At 48.5% G+C, this 25,237-nt stretch overlaps 1 protein-coding gene across 1 annotated transcript in view; it reads left to right on the top strand.

The window, feature by feature from the left end:
* The first annotated feature begins 1,363 nt into the window (after positions 1 to 1,363).
* Rrp12 (ribosomal RNA processing 12 homolog) overlaps positions 1,364 to 25,237 on the top strand; it is a 35,995-nt gene continuing 12,121 nt past the window's right edge. Inside the window, exons 1-25 of the mRNA XM_038348597.1 lie at positions 1,364 to 1,587; positions 2,179 to 2,408; positions 5,233 to 5,316; positions 6,577 to 6,653; positions 7,848 to 7,953; positions 8,142 to 8,258; positions 10,493 to 10,631; positions 10,715 to 10,842; positions 11,291 to 11,389; positions 12,411 to 12,502; positions 14,983 to 15,094; positions 15,320 to 15,417; positions 16,492 to 16,606; positions 18,061 to 18,203; positions 18,347 to 18,468; positions 19,626 to 19,690; positions 19,780 to 19,942; positions 20,305 to 20,459; positions 20,572 to 20,639; positions 21,081 to 21,174; positions 23,408 to 23,566; positions 23,670 to 23,750; positions 24,211 to 24,316; positions 24,497 to 24,604; positions 25,048 to 25,205. Coding sequence (XP_038204525.1) covers positions 1,449 to 1,587; positions 2,179 to 2,408; positions 5,233 to 5,316; positions 6,577 to 6,653; positions 7,848 to 7,953; positions 8,142 to 8,258; positions 10,493 to 10,631; positions 10,715 to 10,842; positions 11,291 to 11,389; positions 12,411 to 12,502; positions 14,983 to 15,094; positions 15,320 to 15,417; positions 16,492 to 16,606; positions 18,061 to 18,203; positions 18,347 to 18,468; positions 19,626 to 19,690; positions 19,780 to 19,942; positions 20,305 to 20,459; positions 20,572 to 20,639; positions 21,081 to 21,174; positions 23,408 to 23,566; positions 23,670 to 23,750; positions 24,211 to 24,316; positions 24,497 to 24,604; positions 25,048 to 25,205 — 2,958 coding nt within the window. The 5' untranslated portion in view covers positions 1,364 to 1,448. The remainder of the gene's footprint in view (positions 1,588 to 2,178; positions 2,409 to 5,232; positions 5,317 to 6,576; positions 6,654 to 7,847; positions 7,954 to 8,141; positions 8,259 to 10,492; positions 10,632 to 10,714; positions 10,843 to 11,290; positions 11,390 to 12,410; positions 12,503 to 14,982; positions 15,095 to 15,319; positions 15,418 to 16,491; positions 16,607 to 18,060; positions 18,204 to 18,346; positions 18,469 to 19,625; positions 19,691 to 19,779; positions 19,943 to 20,304; positions 20,460 to 20,571; positions 20,640 to 21,080; positions 21,175 to 23,407; positions 23,567 to 23,669; positions 23,751 to 24,210; positions 24,317 to 24,496; positions 24,605 to 25,047; positions 25,206 to 25,237) is intronic.

Here is a 25,237-nt window from a genome sequence, read left to right as displayed (position 1 = left end):
AGTTGCTGCCTCTAGGGTGAGAAGCATCAGCCAACTGAATAGAATACAGAATTTATAGAGGGTTTCTTGAGGGGCAGAGCTTTTCCAGGGTGGTTTGGGATTGATGGGATTTTTTTTTTTTTTTTTTAGTTTTTTGAGACAAGGTTTCTCTGTAGCTTTGGAGTCTGTCCTGGAATTCACCCTGTCGACCAAGCTGGTCTCGAACTCACAGAGATCCACCTGCCTCTGCCTCCTGAGTGCTGGGATTAAAGGCGTGCACCACCACCACCCGACACTTTGTGTGTTTTTTTCCACGCCCAGGGTTTAGTGGGATTCTGCAACCTTACTCTGGGTCAAACTCAGGGATTAATGGGATTTCAAACCCTTGATCCTGGGGTCAAGTCAGGGCAGGGTGCTCTTTCCTTGAACCTTTTTACCCTACAACTCTCAATGTTATTTATTTAGTTAGTTGATTTTTCAAGACAAGGTTTCTCTATATTATAGTCCTGGTTGTCCTAGAACTCTCTTTATAGTCCATGCTGGCCTCGAACTCACAGAGATTTGCCTGCCCCTGCCTTCCAAGGTCTGGGATTGAAGGCATGCACCACCATCGCCAGGCAAAAAACTTTTTCCCTATTGGCTTAACTTTATTAGGCGTTTTTGAGACAAGTTCTATATAGACCAGGCTGGCCTTCAACTCACAGTGATCAGCCAGCCTCCGCTGCCTAGGGGCTGTGATTATAGAAGTATTTATTGTTACTTTGTTTTTAAACAGGGTTTTGTTAACCTCACAGTGTTTAGACTAATCTGGTTTCAAACTTGCGACACTTCTCCAGTTTGTTTTAATATTTATTTATTTATTTATTTATTTATTTATTTATTTATTTATTTATTTATTTAGTATACAATATTCTGTCTCGGTGTGTCTGCAGACCAGAAGAGGGCAGCAGACCTCATTACAGATGGTTGTGTGCCACCATGTGGTTGCCAGGAATTGAACTCATGACCTTGAGAAGAGCAGGCAATGCTCTTAACCACTGAGCCATCTCTCCAGCCCTCCAGTTTGATGGGAAAACAGGCGTGCCGGCAGCATGCTCAGCTTTAAGAGCGGATTTTTTTTTTTAGAGTAATATATTTTGACAGTATGTTTTCTTTTTCTTTTTCTTTTTTAATTCCAAAGAAATTCCTGTTTTATAAGGCTTTCTCTATGGTCAAGAGCCCCGGCGGTGCAGTAGGAGCCCACAGCATGTAGAATATCAGAACTCCTTTTTTAGGATAAAAATCTCAGCGCAAAGAGGAATCCTCAAACCGGATGTTGATTCGTTTTGCCATAGTAACGGCATAGAGTCTGGAAGTGACGTCAGAGGAAGAGGCGGTGAAGCCGGCTGAGGACACACGTGGGTTCTGGTATCTCCTGCGTGGTTAGACGGGGGATCCTCGGAGCAAGTCCGGGCCACAGTTTGGTCGCCATGGGTCGCACGGGGAAATTGCCCTCCGGTGTCTCTGGCAAGCTGAAGCGCTGGAAGAAAGGCCACAGCAGCGACAGCAACCCCGCCACCTGCCGCCACCGCCAGGCCGCTCGCAGCCGCTTCTTCAGCCGCCCGTCAGGTAGCCCGGCCGCGGGTTGAGTCCGCGGGGGTCCGCGGGGTTCCGCGGATGGCGTCTTGGGGGGTAATGGTTAGAATGTCAACCCTCGAGCTCACTTCGAAGGCTGGCCCCTCGAGTTTGACAGATGCGGGAACTGACCCTAGAAGGGAAATGACTTGTCTAGGTTACCGCGGCGTCAGGGTTGGGATACATGGCCATCATTACCCTTGGTGGCTCTTTAGAGTTTTGTGTGTGTGGAGGGGGTGTTAGGACCCGAACCCAGGGCCTTGTGCACGCTAAGCAAACAAATACTGAGCCACAGCTTCAGCCTTCGGGTGGCCCCGTACAGTATACGACTCTGCCTCTGGATGTTGTGCCTTTAATCTTTAATACAAGGAAGCAGAAATAGATCGGGGGGTTCTTTTCTCTTGCCTTTAAAAGTTGCAAGCATACACAATATAAGAGTCGTGTGCAGGCAGGCTGGGCTCAGAATCCATCTGTTGGGCTTGAGGGTCTAAACCCTTCTGGTTTGTTTCTTGGGGATTCTGTTACTTCAGCCAAAAGGAAGGTTGAGGGAAAGTGGGGCCGTTACCCTGTAACTCCGGTTCTCAGGGAAGAGCGACCTGACGGTGGATGCCGTGAAGTTGCATAATGAGTTGCAGTCGGGGACCCTGAGCCTGGGCAAAAGCCAAGCCCCTGAGACGGCCATGGACCAAGACCTGGAGGTGCCTTTCAGTGAGAAGTCCTCGGGCACATTTCTGAGTGGCCTGTCCGACTGTACGAACGTCACCTTCAGCAAAGTGCAGCGCTTCTGGGAGTCCAACTCAGCTGCCCACAAAGAGGTAGGAGATTGGCTCTAGAGGCTGAAGGACAGTAGGAGGGGCATATTCAGGACTGACTTTCTTCCAGCGCTGGTGACAGCATCTGGTGTTTCTGGATGATGTGTCATCTCTCTTAGCATTTGTGCCCTTTACACAGTACCCTCCTTGGGCAGAGTCCACTTTAAAAATATGTGTGTGGTAAATGTACATACATAATTTTAAATTTTTATTTTTTGAGACAAGGTTTCCCTGTGCAGACCAAACTGGCCTCAGATTCATAGAGATCAACCTACCTTTGCTTCTCAAGTGCTGAGGCTAAAGGTGTATGTGGCTGTTTGGCAAATTATATATGTATATAAACTTTGTTGTTGTTGTTTGTTTGTATTGTTTTTCAAGACAGGGTTTCTCTGTGTAGCTTTGGAGCCTGTCCTGAAGCTCGGCTCTGTAGAGCAGGTCAGCCTTGAAATCACAGAGATCTGCCTGCCTCTGCCTTCCGAGTGCTGGAATTAAAATCATGTGCCACCACCTTGCAGCCAGATTATATATATTTTTATTGCGAACTTGTGGTATGTGTGTGCTATGGGGTGTGCATGGAGGTCAGAAGACAGCTTTTGGGTGTCCTTTGTCTCCTTCCATCATGTGGGGCTCAGGGATCAAATTCAGGTTGTCACGCTTAGAGGCAAGTGCCTTTTCTGACTGACCTGCCAGGAATGCCCCAGGTCCACTTTGTTTGTTTGTTTGTTTGTTTTTGTTGGCTTTTTTGAGACAGAGTTTTTCTGGGTAGCCCTGGCTGTTCTGTAACTCAATTTAAAGACCAGGCTGGCCTCGAACTCACAGAGATTCTGCCTCCTGAGGGCTGGGACTAAAGGAATGTGCCACCATGCCAGGCCAGAGGCTACTTTTTAAAGACCATCTCTGCTGAGTAAAATCCTTGAGGGTAAGGAGTATTCCAGCATTTGTCTCCTCAGCTATCCTGTACCCAGGGATTTTTACATATATTTCCAGGGACTCCAGTGTTCAAATTCCTGGTGAATAACCATGGCTAGAATATGTTGTGTTTAACAAGAAATATCTTACTTAATTTACATTTCACAGTCAATAATATGTCTGTAGTTTTTGGTTTTAAATGAGGAATATCAAAATGTTAAATGATACAAAGTAATATAAATAGAATAAAATGTTACAATTAGTCTCCTGATTTGATTCCTTCTAGTGGCTGATGTTAGTGGGTCATTGTGTATGTCTAGACTAGCACTGCCCAGTGGTGATGTAAAGTGAATCACATGTATAATCTTGAATTTTCTAGGAGCTACATTTAAAAAGTAAAAAGAAATAGGTGAAATTAATGTATATGACCAGTATATATAAAACGTTAGCATTTCAACTGTCAATTTTTTGTTATTTTTTTACATTCTGTTTATTTTGTGTGTGTGTGTGTGTGTGTGTGTGTGTGAGAGAGAGAGAGAGAGAGTATGTGTGTGCATGCACATGTATGCGTGTGTGCACGTTAGTACCCATGGAGATCATATCCCCTGGAGCTGGAGGTAGAGGCGGTTATGAGCTTCCCAATGTGGGTGTTAGGAACCAAACTCTGGTGCTGTGCAAAAACAGTAAGAATTCTTAACACTGAGCCATCTAGATGTCCAGCCCCAGTCAGGGGCTTTGTTTACTATGGACTGCTCTGTACTCCTGACTGGCCTGTGCTTTGCTCTGTAGACCAGGTTACGCTTGAACTAACAAAGAGATCCATATGGCTGTTTCTCAGGTGCTGGGATTAAAGGTGTATGCCACCGAGCCTGACAGCCTGAGTTGTCTTTTAGTCTAGCACAGGTTGACCTCAAACTCACTGTGGTCCTCTCGCCTCAGTCTTGTGAGTACTGGGATTACAGGTGTGCACCACCATGCCTGGTTTTGTTCAACTGTTTGTGTAGTTTTTTTACTGGTGTTTACTATATTTTATATCCATTGCTCTCCAACTTTGTATTTCTAAGTTATTGTATCTAATTATTCTTTCGCCACCATTGTTGTTTTTATTTTTTTTCAGTAGTCATAATAACATTTAAATCTGTCATTTTCTGGGAATGGTGATACATGCCTGTAATCTCAGCACTTAGAAGACTGAGGCAGGAGAATTGGTAGTTTTGTAGCCAGCCAGGGCTACGTAGCTAAACCCTATCTCAGGAAAGATATATAAATACAGGTGTTTACTACATGATTTACGGTGTCACACTGCAGCTTCCATGATGATATTTAAAATTTTTTTCCTTTTTTTTTAAAAAAATTTTCTTTTATTAGGGTGGTATTACAGGGGCAGAGGGCAGATGCAAAAGTACAGGGAAATGAATGGGATCAAGACACAGAATAACTAGAAAGTAAAAAAAAAAAAAAATGCTGCAAGTGGCACACGCCTTTAATCCTAGCATCCAGGAGGCAAAGGCAGGTGGATCTGAGTTTGAGGCCAACCTGGTCTACAGTGTGAGTTCCAGGACTGGATCCAAAGTTACTGAGAAACCCTGTCTTGAAAAACCAAACAAAAATAACAATAATAATATCCTTGGACTGGGCAGTTGTAATCCAGCATTCAAGAGGCAGAAATAGATCTGTGTAAGTTCAAGGTCCAGAATAGCCCAGGCTTCACAGAGAAACTTTGTTTTGAAAATCCCAGGAAAGAAAACAAGGAAAAAATTGTAAAGAAATGGTGTCCTTGGGGTGGCGCTGGAGCAGTCGTGTTCCCGGGCCTCCTGTGGGCTCGGTCCTGTGCTGTGTGCTCAGCTCTGGATGCTGATCCTGCTGTCCAGGCCAGGGCTGGGTTTAAGATACACTGTGGATTCGTCCTCCCCTGCAGATCTGCGCTGTCCTGGCTGCTGTCACCGAGGTCATTCGATCCCAGGGAGGCAAGGAGACGGAGACTGAGTACTTTGCTGCTCTGGTGAGTAAGTGTGAGGTGGGGGTGGGTGTTCAGAGCAACACATCGGTCTAGGCTAGCAAGAGAAAACAGCTGCTATGGGGCGGGGCAGCTTCCCATTGGTAAAAGTGCTTCTGTTCTCTGGGAATTGGTCTGGTTGGTGGGATTTACTGTTTCAGGCCTGTGAGACAAAAGTCCACTGCTTTATGAAGTTACATTAGAGCTGGGAGGTCTTTCGAAAAATTACTTCCACGGTGTGATCTACGGGCACCTATGACCATTTTAGGGGCAAACAGGACAAGCTTATTTCCAGAATGATACTAAAATACCATTTACTATTTTTTTTTTTTTTTTTTTTGAGACAGGATTTCTCTGTGGCTTTGGAGCCTGTCCTGGTACTAGCTCTTGTAGACCAGGCTGGCCTCGAACTCACACCAGAGATCCGCCTGCCTCTGCCTCCCAAGTACTGGGATTAAATGCATACGCCATCACCACCTAGCCCATTTACTATTTTTATTCTCATGAGTGTACCATAGAGTTTTACAGAAGTCACAGGATAGTTTGGGGACAGTTTGGGGCAGTTATGTTTACAATGGGTTTTCACTGTGACTCAGGCTGGTGTGGAGCTCATGTCAGTCTCCCCCCACCCTAGCCTCCTGAGTGCTGGGATGATATGTACAGCATCAGCTCCACTGTGGTGGATGATATGTACAGCATCAGCTCCACTGTGGTGGTTTTCTTTTGCAGAACTAGGAACTGTACTCAGGGCTTTGCACATGGTAAAGGGTGATTTAGGTAACCCAGCTGCATAAGATGATGCAGTCTTCCTTCCTTTTTTTTTTTAGGGTTTCTTTGTGTAGCCCTGGCTGTCATGGAACTAGCTCTGTAGATCAGGCTGGCCTCGAACCCAGACTTCAGAGATCTGCCTACCCCGCTTCCTGAGTGTGTGCATTACCACCTCCCAAGATGAAATATTCTTACCCCTATTCTATAAGAAAAAACTGAGTCATAAAAGGTTACTAGAGCACTTGGGAGGCAGAGGATCTCTGAGTTCAAGGCCAGCCAGGGCTATGTAGAGATACACTGTCTCAAAGAATAAATAAAGTAAAAAAAAGTTATTAGGCCAAACTTACACAGTGGCAGAGCTCAAAGTCAAACCTCACACCATGAATGGATCTTAGTCACAGCTCTCAGCACAGCACATGGGTCCGTCCTGCCACCCATACTTCCTGTGTGCGTGGTGTGTTATTTTATCTGTTCACGCCCTCCCATTCTGGCCCTCAGATGACAACAATGGAAGCCGTGGAGTCCCCAGAGTCACTGGCTGCTGTTGCTTACTTACTGAACCTTGTCTTAAAGCGGTGAGTCCAGCTTGGACTTGGACAGGATACTTAGTTTTTCAGTGTGTGTGGGGAGGGGAGAATGTCTTTCCAGCCCCAGGTATTTGTTTTTTAAGATGAGAGTGTTTGGGCTGGAGAGACTAGGAGCACTTGCTGCCCAGTCATGAATACCAGGGTTCAGATCCCAGTAACCTGTCCAGACAGCTCACAAATGCCTATAACTCAAACTCTGAAGATTTCAGTGCCCTCTTCTGCCTCCACAGGCACCAGCACGCGTGTGTACATTCACACACACACACACAGGGACACGAGTATACACAGTAAATACAATTAAGCGTATTTTAAAAATTAAAATATTCTGGCGATGTCCAGCAGTGAGAATATACCTATGCTATGGAATCAGATCCTTGTGAGTGCTTCAGAATGTGTGTTCTAGTTTCCCTCTCGCTGCTGTGGTAAGATATCCTGACAAAGCCACTCGGAGGATAAAATGTTTATTTTAGCTCACGGTTCCATAGTGTCATAGCGAGTAGTAAAGGCCACAGAGTTACACTTGACTACACAGTAAATTTGAAGCCGGACTGAGCTACATGAGACCTTGTCTCAAAAAGTAAACAAAGGGGCTGCAATATCTCAGCAGTTAGGAGTGTGTACTGCGGAGGGTCAGAGTTAATTCCCAGTGCCCACATGGGGAACTCATGACTGCTTAGCTCCTATGACTCAGTGACTCAGCCTCCACAGGCACTTGCGCTTCTGTGTACGTCCCCACACATAGATACACATGCACACATAGTTAAAAGTAAAATATAACATAACCAAACAAATAAAAATTCCGGGAAAAAAATCAAAAGAAGATACTTGACTGTCCACAGGCCTTCTGCATCAGGCCTGGCAGTGACTTGGGCATCACATCCTGGAATGAATATCGATTTCTGGGAGTCATTGCCACCAGGCTTCCCAGTGAAAGAGAGGGGCTTGTATGGGTTATGTGACCATGTGATCCCTTCTTAGACAGTACAGGCTGGCTGGTGGGAAAGGCAGAGGCCCAGAGCTCAGACATGGAAAGCACCCTACTCTGAGTGGCAGAAAGGTGAACCCCTATGTGATGGGGACTCACTGAATAGCCCGGCCAGCAGCGCTCTGCCCTTGACACCAGGGCCTGTCTCAGTTACTATTCTTTGACCTCTTTGGATTGACTTTCTGTTCTCCCTGCAGTGTGCCCAGTCCCGTGCTTGTTAAGAAGTTCTCCGATACCTCCAAAGCCTTCATGGACATCATGGCGGCCCAGGCGAGCAGTGGCTCCAGCTCCGCACTCAGATGGGTCAGTCTGCTGATTCCTGAGTCCCGTGGATGCGGTCAGAGTGTGGGCCCCTCCTTCCTCGGGGGTGGTTTAGGCACTCCATGGATCCTCAGACAGAGCTTTTGGAGCCGTCCCAGGATTGGTGAGTCCCTGAATTCTTTTCCCTGAGGCTGGTAAAACTGAGAGACTTTCTGACATTTTTCTTTAAGGTTCTCTCCTGCCTGGCCATCCTCCTTCGGAAACAAGACCTGGAGGCCTGGGGCTACCCTGTAACCCTTCAGGTGTATCATGGGCTGCTGAGCTTCACCGTGCATGCCAAGCCCAAGGTGAGACTGATAGGCTGCCCCAGTGAGTTAGCCTGTCTGAGCCAGGTTGGGAAGGTGACTTTAGAGTCCTGGTTTGTTTTTGGTTTGTTGTATATGCACGTGAGTGGTATATGCACATGTTTGTAGATTCACACACTCACACATATAGAATGTCCTACCCTTACCATTCTCAGCCTTAACCCTTTATTCCCTGAGTCTCTCATTAAGGCTAGAACAAGACTGGAGACCAGTAAGCCCCAGTGGTCCTCTTGTCTGCATCCCATGTAGTGCCAGGGTTTACAAGTGCGTGCTGTAACCTATGCCTGACTTCTATTTTTCTTTTTTAAATTTATTTCGTGGGGGGGGGGTGGGAGAGGGGAAGAGAGAGGGAGACCTGTTTGCAGATGTTTACAGAGGCCACAGATGAACTCGGGTCCTCATGTTTGCACACTCTTACCTGCTAGGCCATCTCCCCAACCCTAAGTCCTGAGGTGCTGAATGTTGTTGTTATTGAGACAAGGTCTCACTTAATAACTTGGATATCCGGGAATTTGCTATATAGACCAGGCTGGCTTTGAACTCAGAGGTCCTGCCTGGGATTAAAGGCTTGCGTCACTATTCCCAGCCCAACGCCTGAGATTCTGCTCCCTGTTTCTGAGGCCTTGTCCACTGAAATCCAGAGAATGAGGGGCACCCCTTCTCCAGCAGGAGTCACCGTCCAGTGCTTCCGAGTCTCTCTGCAGCTTCTTCAGTCCTCCTTTCTCCCTTGGCAGGGAGATGGCAGTCTTGATGGGGGACCTAACTTGGAGTTGCCCTCCGCCTTTTCTTTGTTGTAATATCGAGGATTGAACCTTCTAGACAAGCGCTCTGCCGCTGACCTACATCCCTAGCCCATTTTTGCTTTTTTGTTCTGAGAGAGGCTCTTACTAAGCTCCCCATTGGCTCTGAACTCATCTGTAGTTTAGGCTGAGCTTTTACTCTCTTCCCCCAGCTCCCCAGCAGCTGGACTTAGAAAGTCTGCACCACCAGTCCCAGCTCTGAGCTGGATCCTTTCTTTCTTCTTCCCATTCTCATTCCTCCCTCTCTCACGCCCTCTCTTTTTCTCTCTCTCTCTCTCATCTTGTTTTTATTTTTGTTTTTTAAGACATGATTTCTCTGTGTCCCCTGGCTGTCCGGGAACTATGTAGACCAGGCTGGGCTCAGAATCATGAAGATCTGCCTTTCTTTACCTCCTGAGTGCTGGGATTAAGGGCCTGAGCCAGCGCTGCCCAGCTGAGCTGGGTTCTTAATTCATCTTGCAGTGTCGCCTTGGGCAAATCCCTTACTGTCTGTAAGCCTGGGCCTCACTAAGAGATACTTCGGGTCTTGCTGCAGGGTTGTGTGGAGTCTCAGGCCTGGTACAGTCTGCTCTATCACAGGCCTTCAGCAAGTGGATCTATGCTGCTTCCTCAAAAGTTTAGGGCTAGGAACATAGAATGCTTTTCACCCCTTTTGAAGCACTCGTAACCTGGAGTCTCCCGCCTCCCTCCTTGTGTGTTCATGTCATCAGTACTTATTTTTATTTGTGGATGAGTATGTTTGTTGTTAGTTTTTTTTATTTGTTTTTTGAGAAAGAGTCTCATTACATAGCCCTGGCTACCTCAAAACTCAGTGAATTGCCTGCCTTTGCTTCTTAGTGATGAGATTAAAGATGTACACCATCACACGTAGAGGTGTAGGAGTGTTTTGTCTGTGTATTTGTATGTGTAGTGCATGTATGTCTGGTGCCTATGAAGGCTAAACAAGAACACCAGATGCCCAGGAACTGGAGTTAGGTTTGTAAATCTCCATGTGGGTCCTAGATACTAGATACTTGTCCTCTGCAAGAACAAGCAGTGCTTTTAACCTCTGAACCATCTCTCCAGTCCCTGCAGGTATCTTTTGCTCTATATTTGCTTATTCTTTGCCTCAGGCAAGTGCTTGCTGTCTACTCTCACCATGATGCTAACACCCAAGCAGTGCCTGGTTTAGTGGTACTGTCATTGCTGGGAAATTAAATGACTATATCCCGGCCAGAATATGAGAACCCTACTGCCCAGAGATTGAGTGTCTGGGCTGCCTCGGCCATTTGACCCGTCAGCAGGCTTAGGACTCTACGGTGCTGTGATCTTGACTTAGCAGTGGGTATCATATATAGAGGTGTCCCATTAGGCTGCTAGGGGAGTTGCACTAAGCATCCAAAATGCTGATCTGACCTTCATTCGCTTTCCCTTCAGATCCGTAAGGCTGCTCAGCATGGAGTGTGCTCAGTTCTCAAGGGCAGTGACTTCATGTTTGGTGAAAAGGCCCCTGCCCACCATCCTGCTGCTGTCTCCACTGCCAAGTTCTGCATCCAGGAGATTGAGAAGTCTGGAGGTGAGGTGGTCAGGCCGGGTAGGTGGAGGGGAAGTGTGGGCAGAACAGGAGAATCAGGACTAAAACTCCCCTTTGTCTTCCAGGTTCCCGGGAGGCCACCACCACACTGCACATGCTCACACTGCTGAAGGACATGCTGCCCTGCTTCCCGGAGGCCCTGGTGAAGAGCTGCAGTGAGACTCTGCTGCGGGTCATGACCTTGAACCATGTGGTAAGCTCAGGACACTGGAAAAAATAGGGCCATGTAGGGAATTCATTGAGCAAGCAAAAACAAACAAAAAGAAACAACAAAACCAGTCCCTGGGTCCAGTTGTGGCGTATGTCTGTAATCCCTACTGTTAATCCCTGAGGCTCTCACTGCCTTGACCCTGCTTCTGCCATAAGCCAAGGACAGCACATCATCCATGGTGTCAGAATGGGCCTTTATGCACACTGTACAAGGGCTCTAAGCCATTGCTGTCCTTAAATCATTTGAAGTTTTTTTTTTTTTTTTTTTTTATTATTGGTTTCCAGGTTGCCATGTCTTACTAGAGTGCAGTCCTCAGGATATCTGGGAGTCTAGGAGACCTATGGGCTCATTTCAGCTCATAGCTCATATGGTGGGGCTCTAGGGCAGATGTGAAAGTTGTGCTTCCTCTAAGTCTGTGTGTCTCCTGCAGCTCGTGACAGCCTGTGCCATGCAGGCCTTCCATAGCCTCTTCCATGCCAAGCCCAGCACCAACACCTTGTCTGCAGAGCTCAACGCTCAGATCATCACGGTGAGGCTGATTTGGGTGTGGGTAGACTGGAGGGTAACTCTTTGGAAGGCTCTGCTGGAAGGGCCAGCTCTGCTGCCTTGCTTCAACAGTGGGGTAGCATGGGCTAAGCTGTCCCTGTGGAGAATGGTCAAGCTTGAAGCTGAGCAGTTGGTACCAGTGGCATGGAAGATGGGCACTGACTCTTGCCTGATCAGGGTAACATAAATGATTTCAGCGTGAGGGAGGCTTTTAACTGCAGATACATGTGGGTGGACTTTTGGAGGCAGACATAAATCTATTGTGGAATAGAATATTTGTTTAACTTTGTAAAGAGGTGTTGAATTTGTTTGTGTTGCAGAACAATTGTTTAACTATGTAACGATGTGTTGTCATGTGTTTAACTATATAAAGATGTGTAACTGTTTCACTTTGCCTGCCCAAGGCACCTGATCAGTCTAATAATAAGCTGACCAGCCAATAGCTAGGCAGAGAAGGGGTAGACGGGGCTGGGAGGGCAGAGAAAAGTGGGGGGCCAGCTAGCCAGACATGGAGGAAGCAGGAAAGCAGGATGGACAGTACACAGATGAGGTAAATGAGCCTCGTGGCAGCACATAGGTTAATAGAAAAGGGCTAATTTAAGTTAAAAGAGCTAGCTAGAAACCAGCCTAAGCTAAGGTCAAATTATTAATCATTAATCATTTACTTAATTAATAATGAGTCATGATTAATAATAAGTCTCTATCATGATCTGGGGGCTAGTGATCCAAGAAAGCCTGCTACATAAATTTTCTCCAAATTGTTGGCAAAATGTACACTGAAGTGCATGTCCTCAGAGAAGGGCTCTGGCTTCAGGTGACTTCAGGAGGTGTGAGCGCCTCTCTCCCATTCCTAGAGCCTTGTGTTTCTAGAAGATTAGGCCTGGAAGCCAGGTGGCAGGGAGTTCTGACCGGTTCTTACAGTGCTTTCACCAAGGATATAGGAAAGGTCATCATCGTTGGGACTACTGCTGAGACTCCCCTGCTGACTCCTGTCTCCCCTCTAGGCCTTGTATGACTACGTCCCCAGTGAGAATGATTTACAGCCCTTGCTGGCCTGGCTAAAGGTTATGGAGAAAGCCCACATCAACCTGGTCAGGTAGGAATGTGCTGGAAGTCAACCCTAGGGGCTCCCATTAGGCTGTCTGCTGTGTGTACAGATGGGAGGGACATGAGCCGGAAGCTGGAGAGGCCATTCAGCTCCAAGGTCTGTGTTCCGTGGGTGAGGATCATCAGCTCGTGTTAGAAAAAGCAAAGGTAGGGCAGCAAGGCCGTCCTGTTAGTCCAGCTCCTTCCTCACTGAACAGCAAGGCACACTGAGGACAGTGCCTTTTGGGCTGGAGCCAAGTTTGAGCCTGATTCTCTGCTTACTCTGTCCATTTTGGTGAAGGAGATATCGTTCTTTTGAGGGGGTTATTGAGATAGGGTTTCTCTGTAGCTTTGGAGCCTGTCCTGGAACTCTGTCTGTGGTCCAGGCTGGCCTCAGACTCACAGAGATCCATCTGCCTCTGCCTCCCAAGAGCTGGGATTAAAGTTGTGCCGCCACCACCCGGCATCATTCTCTCTCTCTCTCTCTCTCTCTCTCTCTCTCTCTCTCTCTCTCTCTCTCTCTCTCTCTCTCTCGTGGAAAGGTACTTTTGGGAGTGAGTTCTAAGGATGGCGCTCAGGTCATCAGACTTGGCAGCAAGCACCATTACCACTGGGCCATCTCACAGCTGGGTTCTTTGTTTTGTTCAGTTGTTGGGTTTATTTGTTTGTTTTTTTGAAGATGGGGTCTCATATTGCTCTAACTGCCTATATATGTTAGGCTGCTTTGAACTCACAAATAATCTGTGAGCCTAGCCGGGTGGTGGTGGCGCACGCCTTTAATCCCAGCACTCGGGAGGCAGAGGCAGGTGGATCTCTGTGAGTTCGAGGCCAGCCTGGTCTACAAGAGCTAGTTCCAGGACAGGCTCTGAAAAAGCTGCAGAGAAACCCTGTCTCGAAAAACAAAAAAAAACAAAAAAAAAAATCTGTGAGCCTTTGCCTCCTGCGTGCTGGGATTAAACATGTGCCAACATGCCTGGCCTGACCTTGAAATCTTGGTCTTCCTGCTTTAGCGTCATAATTTCTGAGATTGCAATGGTGAGCCATCGTGTCTAGTGTAGCACAAATTCTAATTGGTATTAATAATAAACTCAGAGTCAGATATAGGGGTAATACTGAAGGTCAGAGAAGCAGAGCAGCCAGCCACTAGAGAGTTCTTACTCCTATCAGTGGTCAGACCAGAGGGCCGATCCTGTCCTCAGACTGCATCCTCAGACTGACTTCCTGAGCTCCTGTCTCCTCCTGCCTTATGTTCCTCTCTCCACCTAGCCATACCACTCCTCTCTCCACCTCCCTAGTGCTGAGATTAAAGGCCTGTGATTCCAAGTGCTGGGATCACCTTTGTGTTAAGTTCTATTTCTCTTTCAGAGAGAGATTCAATCTTGTGTAGCCCAGGATGGCCTTGAACTAATAGAGTTCTGGGATTAACGTATGCCATCACCGTCTGGCCTCTATGTCTAGCTAGTGTGGCTAGCTCTGTACTCGGCGTCTCAGGCAAGCTTTTTGTTAGATCATACACAAAATATCACCACAGCCTAGTTCTGGTGTGGTCTTTAATTTTTTGCATGTATGTGTATGTATGATGTATATGACTTCGTAGGTGTTTAGTTCAGGTACATACATGCCACATTGCACTTGTGGAGGTCAGAAGGAAAACTCAGGTCAGTCCTCACCTTCCTCCTTGTTTGAGACATGGCCTCTTTGTTGTTCTTTATGGCATAGGCCAGGCTGACTGGCCTCAAGTTGCCAGGGATGCTCCTGCCTCCACCTCCTGGCTTGGTGTAGGAGTGCTGGGATCAGGGCTGGGCCCAGCTTCAGGAGAGTTCAGGGGTTCAAGCGTAGGTCCTCATGCTCTGGCGCAAGTGGCCTGCTGAGCCTCTCCACAGCCCAGTGGTGCTTGGTTGTTTTTTTACTTAACATTTAATTGTTACTTATATTGTGTACATGAGAGTGCATGTGTGTGTGGAAATGAGAAGGTGACTCATAGGACTCCCCAGGCTTGGCTGCTGGGCTTGGGGAGCACCCTTACCGCTGAGCTATCTTGATGATTTTTATTTTTATGCTTTGGGATCAGATGGCCTGGGTGTGTGAATCCCTTCTCATGCTCCATTGTATGTCCTTGGCCAGCTTCTGTGTCAGTTTCCTTATCTACATAATGGGGATAGACTTAGTAATTGCTGCAAGGTTGGAGTGAAAGGTCTGCTTTGTCAGTAGTTGGTGTGTAATGGTGTGCAAGTGATAGTAATATTAGTATTTTGATTTGACTCTGGAAAGTGTGAGGGCCAGGCCAGAAGGTCATACTAAAGGCAGCTCTCATTCTGTGTGGTGGTTAAAGGCCGTTTGGACTTTCCACTCACGTATGGTTACTTCAAGGACAGTGCCCTTTGGAATGACCAGCCGGGAGAACAGTCAGTGGATGTTTTCACCGAGCTGTTGGGGCTCAGGTCTCTGAGGCTTGGAGCCAGGTTCCAAAGAAACCTTTTGTCTTGACAGGATGCAGCGAGACCTGGGGCTGGGCCATCTTGCTCGTTTTTTCGGAATGGCAGTGACCTGTCTCCTGTCCCCTCATTCACAAGTGGTGGCAGCTGCTACCCAGACTCTTAAGGTACCACAGTGTCCTCAGCCCAGCCTTGGTTGGGGAAGCAGAGCACATAAGAGGTTCTGCCTGCTGCCCTAGCTCTTAGGCCATCCTGGATGCTCAGCTTGGTCCTTGGGGGAGCTTCTCCCAGTGGGAGACAGGCTCCAGGAGCTTCAAAAAGCAGTTGTTTGGGAGGATGAATGGAATTGGGGTTGTTGCCTTGGACTAGACAGCCTGGGCCTCTCTTTGCAGGAGATCCTGAAGGAGTGTGTGGCTCCTCACATTGCAGACATTGGCTCTGTGACCTCTTTGGCCTCGGGTCCTCCCCAGTACATCGCTAAGATGTTTAGGTGAGAATGTGGTGTCCCTGTTACTGGAAGTGCTGTATGACCTGTGTTCCATTCACCCCTTTGGGCAGTGTACCCAGACTAACCAGGTACTCTGTAGGATTGTGGTAAATGCCAAACTCTGCCTGAGCAGCTCCTGCCGTTTGGGGTGTGTTGTGGCACTCAGAATAGGAGAGGTGCCGTACTGTGGGATGTAAGAGTGTGGCTCGTGGATCCCTGCCCCAGAGCTTCTGGACCTGTAGCTGGGTTTGAATCCAGCTCTGTTGCTCTCAAGCCCCAGGGAGCAAGGTCCTCTGGATCCTCATGAGTGGGAGAGCAGCACAGGCATGTAGCTAGGCATTCCATGAGCAGAAACTGCTGACCCTTGTGCTAGAACATTGGTACTAACCCCCTCTTAAGAGCTGGGAAAGGGAGGTCGTTGAGTTCGAGAAAGGCTGACCACACACCTATGAGGAGCCATTCACAGACATGGCCACAAGTCCCTGGAAAGGGCCTGGGGTCTTGGATGTCTCTCCTGGGTCTGTTTGTTCTCTCTCTCTTGGTTTGGTACTCTGGTGTCTAGTTTAGAAGGACAGAAGCCAGTTCCTGTGCATATGGCATGATGTTTCAGGAACTCTCAAGGAGTGGCCCTAGCCAGATACTGCCCTTGTTGGCCCCTTTCTACCTAGGGTCCCCAGAGGCTCAGATATTGTGGGGGAGATGGGACCAGCCAGGGTTACACAGAAAGGGTCTGAAGACTTTCCTCTCTGCCCAGGCCACCTGTTCCCAGCCGTCCTCCCTCCTCAGATCAGGTAGAGGAAGCATAGGACAGCAGCAGTACACAGGCCGAGGAGCCCAGTGCAGTGACTGGCGGGTTTTCATAGCTTTGAGCCTCTGTTTCCTCATCTGAAGATGGTGCTTATCACTGTCTACCTCATGAGGCAGTAGGAATATTAACTAAACTCAGCATGGATACTTTCTGAGCATTAGATGGGCCCCTCCCCTGTAGAGACTAGCTGGGATCTGTGAGTCACAGTACCAGTACCTGTTGTTTCCTGGGATGATGTGATCGTGGCACTGACTGCTGCTTCTTGACAGGGCGGTGGAAGAGGGCCTGACATACAAGTTCCATGCGGCCTGGAGCTCCGTGCTGCAGCTGTTGGCTGTCTTCTTTGAGGCCTGTGGAAAGCAGGCCCATCCTGTGATGAAGAAGGTGAGATGGGGGCTGCTGGGCCAGGGCACAGGTGGCACTTGGCTCCTAGCCAGGAAGAACAGGTCTACACTCTAGTGTTGACAAGTTCCCTCAGCAGGTGCCAAGTACCACGCCTCCAGGAAGGTGACTGAGCACTGTGGGAAAAGCAGCAAGGTGGGAAGGGAACCACTCTCCTGTCCAGTTACCTTTGCTGAAGTTGATTTAGGATCCTGGGAAGTCCTGGCCCTTTTAGATCCCTAAAAATATTTATTTAAATGTGCATTGGTGTTTTGCCTGCACCTATGTCTGTGTGAGGGTGTCAGGTCCCCTGGAACTGGGGTTACAGACAGGTGTGAGCTGCCACGTGGGTGCTGGGAATTCAGCCAGTGCTCTTAACTGCTGAGCCACCTCTCCAGCCCTCCTTTTAAATTTTTAAAACTTTATCTATTTATATTATGAGTGTTTTCATCTTTGTGTATATATGTGTACCATGTGTATGCCTGGTGCCTGGGGAGATGAGAAAAGGGGTCTTAGATTTCTTGGAACTGGAGTTACAGATGGCTGTGAGCCACCATATTGGGGCTGAGAACTAAACTACAGTCTTCTGCAAGAGCAGCAGTGATCTTAACTGCTAAGCCATGTCTCCAGCCCCTCAAATTTTAATTCTCTAAATGCTGTGTAACCACTGAATATAGCATTGATGTTTTAAACAGCCTTAGGCCTCAGAGTTTCTCCAGCCCAGGGTGAAATATCTTAAGTACCGGGAATCCTGAACAGACCCCAGGACAAGGAACAGCTGGTGGCTCAGCTCCTTGGTCTTTCTCATTGTTTCTTCCCATTGCTGTCAGGGTGATGGGAGCCACCTTGGAGAGGACACTCAGCCAGGCCAGGACCCTGATTAGTTAGGATTGGCAAACATGGCTTCCTAGCAACCAGGCAGGGCTATGAGAAACAAGCCTGGTTGGTACTAAGGGGAACTGGAGGGCGCCACTCTGCTTCCTCAGCTCATAGTTAGCTTTAGGCTGGCATTGGTCACACCTTCCCGCTCTTCAGGAAAATTGGAATCTACATTTGTATGTGAAAATTTGTAGCTTTTTCATGTTAAATTAAGCAGAGCTTTTTAAAAGTCCTGGGCCTTGGAAAGGGATTGGATGCACCACTGAGTCAGCTGGGTCCTCAGTGTATGTCTCTGGGGAACTTCATCTGTGTCCAGAATCTGGCCCCATCCTTTGGAATGAAGCCTGGCTTAGTCTAGACCGTGGTGGATTCCTCTTCCAAAGACGGATCTGAAATGAAATCAATAGATCTGAAATGAAGTGATAATTTAGGGCCCATTCCGTGATCAGCAGAAAAATTGCATTTGTGTTGTTTGTGTTACCCTGGCGACTGATCCCAGACCATGAACGTGCTAGGCGATTGCTCTGCTGCAGTGTCACACGCGTCATGTCCCTTCATGTATCCTGTCTTTGTTCCAGTGCCTCCAATCCCTGTGTGACCTGCGCCTCTCCCCTCACTTCCCCCACACAGCAGCCCTAGACCAGGCTGTGGGGGCTGCAGTGACCAGCATGGGACCCGAGGTGGTGCTGCAGGCTGTGCCTTTGGAAATCGATGGCTCTGAGTAAGTGGGACCCTGCTTGGGCTTTAGGAGCCAGGGGACTCATGCAGCTTGTTCTCCTCTAGGAAGGGTGTCCACTAGTTTTCCTGCAGAGGGTTCTTCAGTCTCCCGACTGTCACCTCTTCTCACCGAGTCCTTCTTCACAGGGAGACTCTCGATTTCCCACGGAGCTGGCTGCTGCCTGTTATCCGGGATCATGTTCGGGAAACACGACTTGGCTTCTTCACCACTTATTTCTTGCCCCTGGCCACCACTCTTAAGAGCAAAGGTACGGCACCCTTGGCTATGTGCAGCCTGAGTCCCCTCCTCTCCACATTTAGGAGTCCCAGCTGAAGAGGTCAGAAAGGGACTGAGTCTGGCATGTGCATTTTGCAGCATTCAAAAGAAAGAATCTTTGTTACTGTAGCCCTTTAAGTAGACTTTTCCTCTGTGGTGTACATGTGGGCAGCTACACTCTGAAAATACACAGGGAAGAAAATTCCCCTGTTGTATAACAGCACTTACTTGGTGTGTCATTGTCGGGTTTGATACGATGTCGAGAAGTGGCTTAAACAGGGGAATGAGTGGAGGTCGCATACAAACACCACACCATTCTGCATAGGAGACTTAAACATCCAGAATCTCATGTCCATGGGGATCCTACAACCAGTCCCTCGTGGCTACTGAGGAAAGGCTCTATATACTCTCCTAAACCTACAGGTGTCTATGTTTATGTGTGTGGTTTCAAAGTCATGAAGGTCTGCCTGCTCTTGCCTCCCGAATGCTGAGACTAAAGGCATGTACCACCATGCCCCCTGCTTTGAAATCTGTAGTTTCAAACAGCAATGAGGATTTTTTTGGGGTGGGGGTTGTTTGTTTTTGTTTTGGGTTTTTGAGACAGGATTTCATTATGTAACCCTGGCTATCCTGGAACTTGCTCTGTAGACCAGGCTGGCCTCAAATTCACAGATAAATGTCTAACTTTGCCTCCCAAGTGCTGGGATTAAAGGCATGCTTCCACTGCCTGGCAATAATCGTTTTTATAAAGATTTATTTATCTTATGTATAAGTGCACTATCTGCATATACACCTGTCACTAAAATGGGGGCTCATTCATGTTACCTGTGAACACTGGGGATGTTAGTTTTGTTGTTGTTTTGAGACAGGGTCTCATGTGGCCTTGAATTTGGTAAGTAATTTGAGGATTAACTTGGATTCCTGATCCTCCTACCTCAGCTTCCTGAGTGCTGGAATCATAGGTGTCAACTCTTATGACAAGATTCATAAATTTATTTTAATTACTTAGAATAATTAGTGTTACTGTCAATTTATAGGGGATATTACCTATATTTATATCCTCATTGTAGGACTTTGGTTTTGGTAAAATGAAGCCAGTTGGCCATGAGGGTGGCTAGGGTCACACCATGTCTTTGTTACACCCTCCAGCAATGGATCTTGCCCAGGCCGGCAGCACAGTGGAGTCCAAGATTTATGACACACTCCAGTGGCAGGTGAGGGCAGCTGGGGAAGGGAGAGGGACGGGGCATGCAGGGGCATAGGTCACTGGGGACACTTTAATTTCCAAATTCCTCCCTCCCAGATCTGGACCCTCCTGCCTGGATTCTGCACAAGGCCCACAGATGTAGCTGCCTCCTTCAAAGGCCTGGCCCGGACTCTGGGCACAGCCATTAATGAGCGCCCAGACCTGAGGGTCACTGTGTGCCAGGCCCTGCGCACTCTCATCACCAAGGGCTGTGAGGCAGGTAAGTGTGGGAGCTAGTTAGAGGATGCCTGGGGTGCCGGGCTGCTGAGGCTCACACTGCTGTCTGCACCGCTGCTGTTGCTGCTGCTGCTGTGATCCAGACGCCAACACTAGCCCTTACCTCATGCTTCTCCCTGAAGGGGGCTGGCGGCTGCCGTGGATTGCGCAGTCAGCTTCCAAACCCAGAAGCTCATGTTCTGTGTGCCCCACCCTCAGCCTTTCCTGGCAGAAGGTCCATCCTGTGACTCCCTAGTCCTGCCACTGGATCCCCTAAAAGGACCTGCGCCGCCCCCCCCCCCCCCCCCAGTGACTAGTTTACTGTTAGTTCTGTCCCTTCAATGCACACTTGGGTCCCCTTGCCAGAGGCTGACCGTGCTGAAGTGAGCCGCTTTGCTAAGAACTTCCTGCCAATCCTCTTCAACCTGTATGGACAGCCTGTGGCAGCTGGGGAGGCAGCAGCCCCTCGCCGCACTGTGCTGGAAACCATCAGAACTTACCTCACCATCACCGAGTCTCAGGTGGGTGCCAGTGGAGGGAGGGGCGCTGCAGTCGTGGCCGGGTGGGGCTCCTGAACCGTGGGGACCGTGCTGCTGTGGTCATTCTCTTTCTCTCTCCACTGGGCGCTGTCAGTTGGTGAACAGCTTCCTGGAAAAAGCCACCGAGAAGGTACTCGATCCTGCCAGTTCTGACTTCACCAGGTAATGTGCTCGCTCGGGGCTTCTTCAGTTGAGCTTGGTACCAGAGGGTTCCTAGCAGAGGTCTTTGGATTCACTCTGGAAGTCTTGAAATATCACATCTCAGCTGCTCTGAGAGGTCTTATAAATTATTATTAGAGGATGCAAAAGGGGGAACCTAGAGATAAATGGCCTGGGTTCAAATCCCAAACCTCCCACTCATGTGGCCTTGAACAAGTTACATGCTTTGCCTCAGAGTCCTCATCTGTAGAATGGGTGTGATCATAGTGCCTGCAGATGGCTCTGTGAGGAGGAGAACAGGCTGTGTAACGTGCCTGGGCACTGCCTGTGCTGAGTGCTCTGTTCACCATTCACAAACGCCTCAGGCTCCTTGTCCGACCCTGAGTGGGAAGAGCCTCTGCCCTTTTCCAGTCCCTAAGCCCCTTCCTGTTTCCCACTTGGCAGACTGTCTGTCCTGGACCTGGTTGTGGCTTTGGCTCCTCACTCAGATGAAGCCGCCATCAGTAAGCTGTACTCCACCATTCGGCCCTACCTCGAGGTGAGCTCTGTACAACTTCCCTCTCCTGTCTCCTGTTGTTGGTTGTTTACTCTTTTGGGGGGGGGTGTCAGTCACCTAGCTCCCAAATAATTATACACGAAGACATATTCTTAAATGCCTGGCCTCAGCGTGGCTTGTTTCTTGCCAGATTTTCATAACTTAAATTATCCCGTCTATCTTTTGCCTGTGGGCTTTCCCTTTCTCTATTTCTATATATCTTTTTTTTTCGAGACAGGGTTTCTCTGTAGCTTTGGAGCCTGTCTGGAACTAGCTCTTGTAGACCAGGCTGGTCTTGAACTCACGGAGATCCACCTGCCTCTGCCTCCCAAGTGCTGGGATTAAAGGTGTGTGCCACTACCACCTGGCTTGTATATCTTTCTTTAACTTCTTACTCCATGGCTTGCTGTGTAGCTGGGTGACTGGCCCCTGGAGTGCTCCCCATCCTGCTCCTTCTCCTGTTCCTCCTCCTTTCCTCCCAGACTTCTCCTCCTATTTATTCTCTCTGCATAGCCGCCCTGCCTATCCTTTCTCCTGCCTCTCTGTTGTCCATTCAACTCTGTATTAGGCCAATCAGGTGTTTTAGACAGGCAAAGTAACTCGGCTCCACATAGTTAAACAAATGCAGTACATCTTTGCATCATTTAACAAATGTTCCACAGCATAAACAAATGTAGCACATCTTCAGATAATATTCCACAACAGTCTCCTTATCTTCATCCCTTGCTGCTTGCCCGATCATGCCCCAGCTGCTCCCACAGTGCCTGCCCTTTGTGTCCTGCCCTGCCCATTTCTCATATGGTCAGGGGAGTGGCAATGTTCTCCTTTAGTCCCAGCACTTTAATCTCAGTGAGTTCAAGGCCAGCCTGGTCTACAAAGCGAGTTCCAGGATAGCCAGGGCTGTTACTACAGCCTTATCAGACTGTTTTTTGGTGGGTTTTGTTTTGTGTTTTTTTGTTTTTGTTTTTGTTTTGATAGAAATCCATGTATCTCATACTGGCCTCAAATTTCCTGTAGTAGAAGTTGGCCTGGAACTTCCTCCTCATCCTCCTGCCTCTACCTCCCAAGTGCTGTGATTACAGGTGTGTACCATCACACCTGCCCTTTATCAGGCTGTTATTCAGAGTCCTAGATAAATCCTTTATTTTTATCTTCTTAAAACTGTTTCATTTCATTTATTTATTATTTGTATGTGGTGATGAGAGTAACTGGATGTCTAAGGACAATTTTGTAGAATTGGCACTCTCCTTCCACCCTATATGGGTACTAGGGATCTAACTCAGGTTGTAGGGCTCACACCATCAGATTACAAGTACATTTACCTGCTGAGCCATGTTAATGTTCCTCTCTCTCTCTCTCTCTCTCTCTCTCTCTCTCTGGTTGGACCCAGATTCTCATGGATGCTAGGCATATGTTCTATGAGCCACACCCCTCTCCCCAGAGTCTTGTATAGAGCAAGCCTGCCTCTGCCTTTGCTCCTGCTGGCCCTGTCTGAAATCATGCTGTGGCTTTCATCTGTGCAGAGCTCAGCCCAATAGCATCCTCCCAGGCACCAGTTTCCCTGTTCCCCTGCCAGTTTGTATAGCAGCTAGAGGATGAATTTGCTTTGAAGAAGAATGTCCAGGTGGACACAGATGTCCAGGACAGGCTGCTTGACTTCAGGAGGACATCTCAGGAAGAGTCTGGGAACTCCTTCAGAATTACAAGGAGTCAGTGGGGTAGAGAGGAGCGTGTCCTGGCACATTCTGATGCCTCCAGCCCAGGCTTGAGTATTGGTTTTTTTATTAATTTTATTTTTAATTTTTTAGATTAGTTTAATTTTTATTTTGTGTGTATGTTTTGCCTGCATTTATGTATGCACACCATATATATGCTTGGTGTCATGTAGATTGGAAGAAGGCAGCAGATCCCCTGAAAGTTGTGGTTTGAAAGTGTAGTTATAGACAGATGTGAGTTGCCATGTGGATGCTGGAAACTGACCTGGGCCCCTTTAAGAACAAGTGTTTTCAGCTGCTGGGCTGTTGCCTCAGCTCCGGCATCTGTTATTTAGTGGTGGTAAGAAGAATGGTTTGGAAAACCAGTCTGGCCTTGTCTCTGATGCTATGGCTGCTGTGTCCAGACCAGCTGCTCTGAATCCCCTGTAGTGCTGGCCACAGTAGATGCTTGGGGAATGTCACGGGATGGTGTGGAACCTAGTCTCCTTTCTTGTTATCTCTGTGCCTTATTTGCCTCTCAGAGCAAAGTCCATGGGGTTCAGAAGAAGGCCTACCGAGTGCTGGAGGAAGTGTGTGCCAGCTCCCAGGGCCCTGCCAACCGCTTTGTGCAAAGCCACTTGGATGATCTGAAGAAGACTCTGCTGGACTCACTGAAGAGCACGGCCTCACCTGCTAAAAGGGTGAGGGCTCCAGGCCTGCCTGCCCTGTAAGGAGGAAGGGTGTCAGCAGGCAGACCCGGAGGAGTGGCACTGACGGATCCCAATGTTGCCTTTCTGCCCGCAGCCCCGACTGAAGTGCCTCATACACATTGTGAAAAAGTTGTCGGCTGAGCATGAGGAGTTCATTGCTGCTCTCATCCCAGAGGTAAGTGGGTGAGGGGACCGTCGGACACATGCATTTATGTTTTTCAATTCCTTTCTTCTTTCTTTCTTCCTTCCTTCCTTCCTTCCTTCCTTCCTTCCTTCCTTCCTTCCTTTCTTTTTAAGGGTTTATTTTTATTTTTATGTGCATTGGTGTTTTGCCTGCATGTATGTCTTTGTGATGGTGTTGGGTCCCCTGGAACTGGAGATACAGATACAGACAGTTGCCACGTGGGTGCTAGGAATTGAACCCAGGGTCCTCTGGAAGAGCAGTCAGTGCTCTTAACTGATGAGCCATCTTTCTAGCCCTTGTTTGCGATTTCTTAAAGTGTGGTTTCCAAGAGACGATGGTGAAGTGGGAGCTCTAATGGTGGCGAGGATGTGCTCCACTCACTGCCTAGGCGTGTGTGGCTTACCCAGGCTGCCACCTTGGGCAGCATGTGCTAACAAGACTGTTTGGCCAGGTGATCCTGTGCACCAAGGAGGTGTCAGTGGGTGCAAGAAAGAATGCATTCACCCTGCTGGTGGAGATGGGCCATGCTTTCCTGCGATTTGGCTCCAGCCAGGAAGGTGAGACTGGAATGCAAATGGAAGGACACACTGCTTGCAGACTAGAAGACCCTTAAAGCCACTGGTCTTGAGGAAAGGGTGGAGGGCACTCCTTCTGTTCCTGCTGTGGCTGCTGATGTAGGCCTGTAGTGCCCATCCCTGGGCACCCTGTCTTCAAGTGACTGTCCCCTCTGCCCCCAGAGGCTCTGCAGCGGTACCTTGTCCTGATCTACCCTGGCCTTGTGGGTGCGGTTACCACAGTGAGCTGTAGCATCTTGGCTCTGACTCACCTCTTGTTCGAGTTTAAAGGTAAGTGTTTGCCTTTGTGGTAAAGAGTGCCTCGAGGTGGTGCCAGAATGGGGAACAATATCAGGAGGTGGCAGGAAGACCCAGAACCAGCCCCCTTTGCTTCTCAGTTCTTTTCCCACAAAGTTCTGCCCCCTTCCCTAAGCCTGCACCACTCAGCAGTGTGCAGCCCCAGTATCCTGGGACTTTTGTCGGATTGGTCAGAGGGAGGTTACCAGTTCATGGAGCTTAGTTCTGGTCCCTCCTCTCACCAACCACATGAAAGTTTGAGCAACTTCACTAACCTCCTAGAGCCTCTGCTAATTTCTAAGATGGAAGACCATGGCCACTCCATGGGTGCTGATTCAAACTGTGAGACTGCAGACAAGGCCCTGCTGACGTCTGACCCATGGACAGATCTTGGGTTTGGGGAGTTCAGGTTTCTGACACTGGCTGCCTATGCACAGGGCTGATGGGGACCAGCACAGTGGAGCAGCTCCTGGAGAATGTCTGCCTGCTGCTGGCCTCTCGCACCCGCGACGTGGTCAAATCTGCACTAGGCTTCATCAAGGTGGCTGTGGTGGTCATGGACGTGGTGCACCTTGCCAAGCATGTGCAGCTGGTGGTGAGGCCCCATTTTCTCACTGGGTGATGGGG

Source organism: Arvicola amphibius, chromosome 1 (genome assembly GCF_903992535.2).
Source record: "Arvicola amphibius chromosome 1, mArvAmp1.2, whole genome shotgun sequence".
Taxonomy (NCBI): Eukaryota; Metazoa; Chordata; class Mammalia; order Rodentia; family Cricetidae; genus Arvicola; species Arvicola amphibius.
The sequence above is the reverse complement of the archived record's forward strand: the minus strand, read 5'-3'. Positions and strand labels throughout refer to the sequence as shown.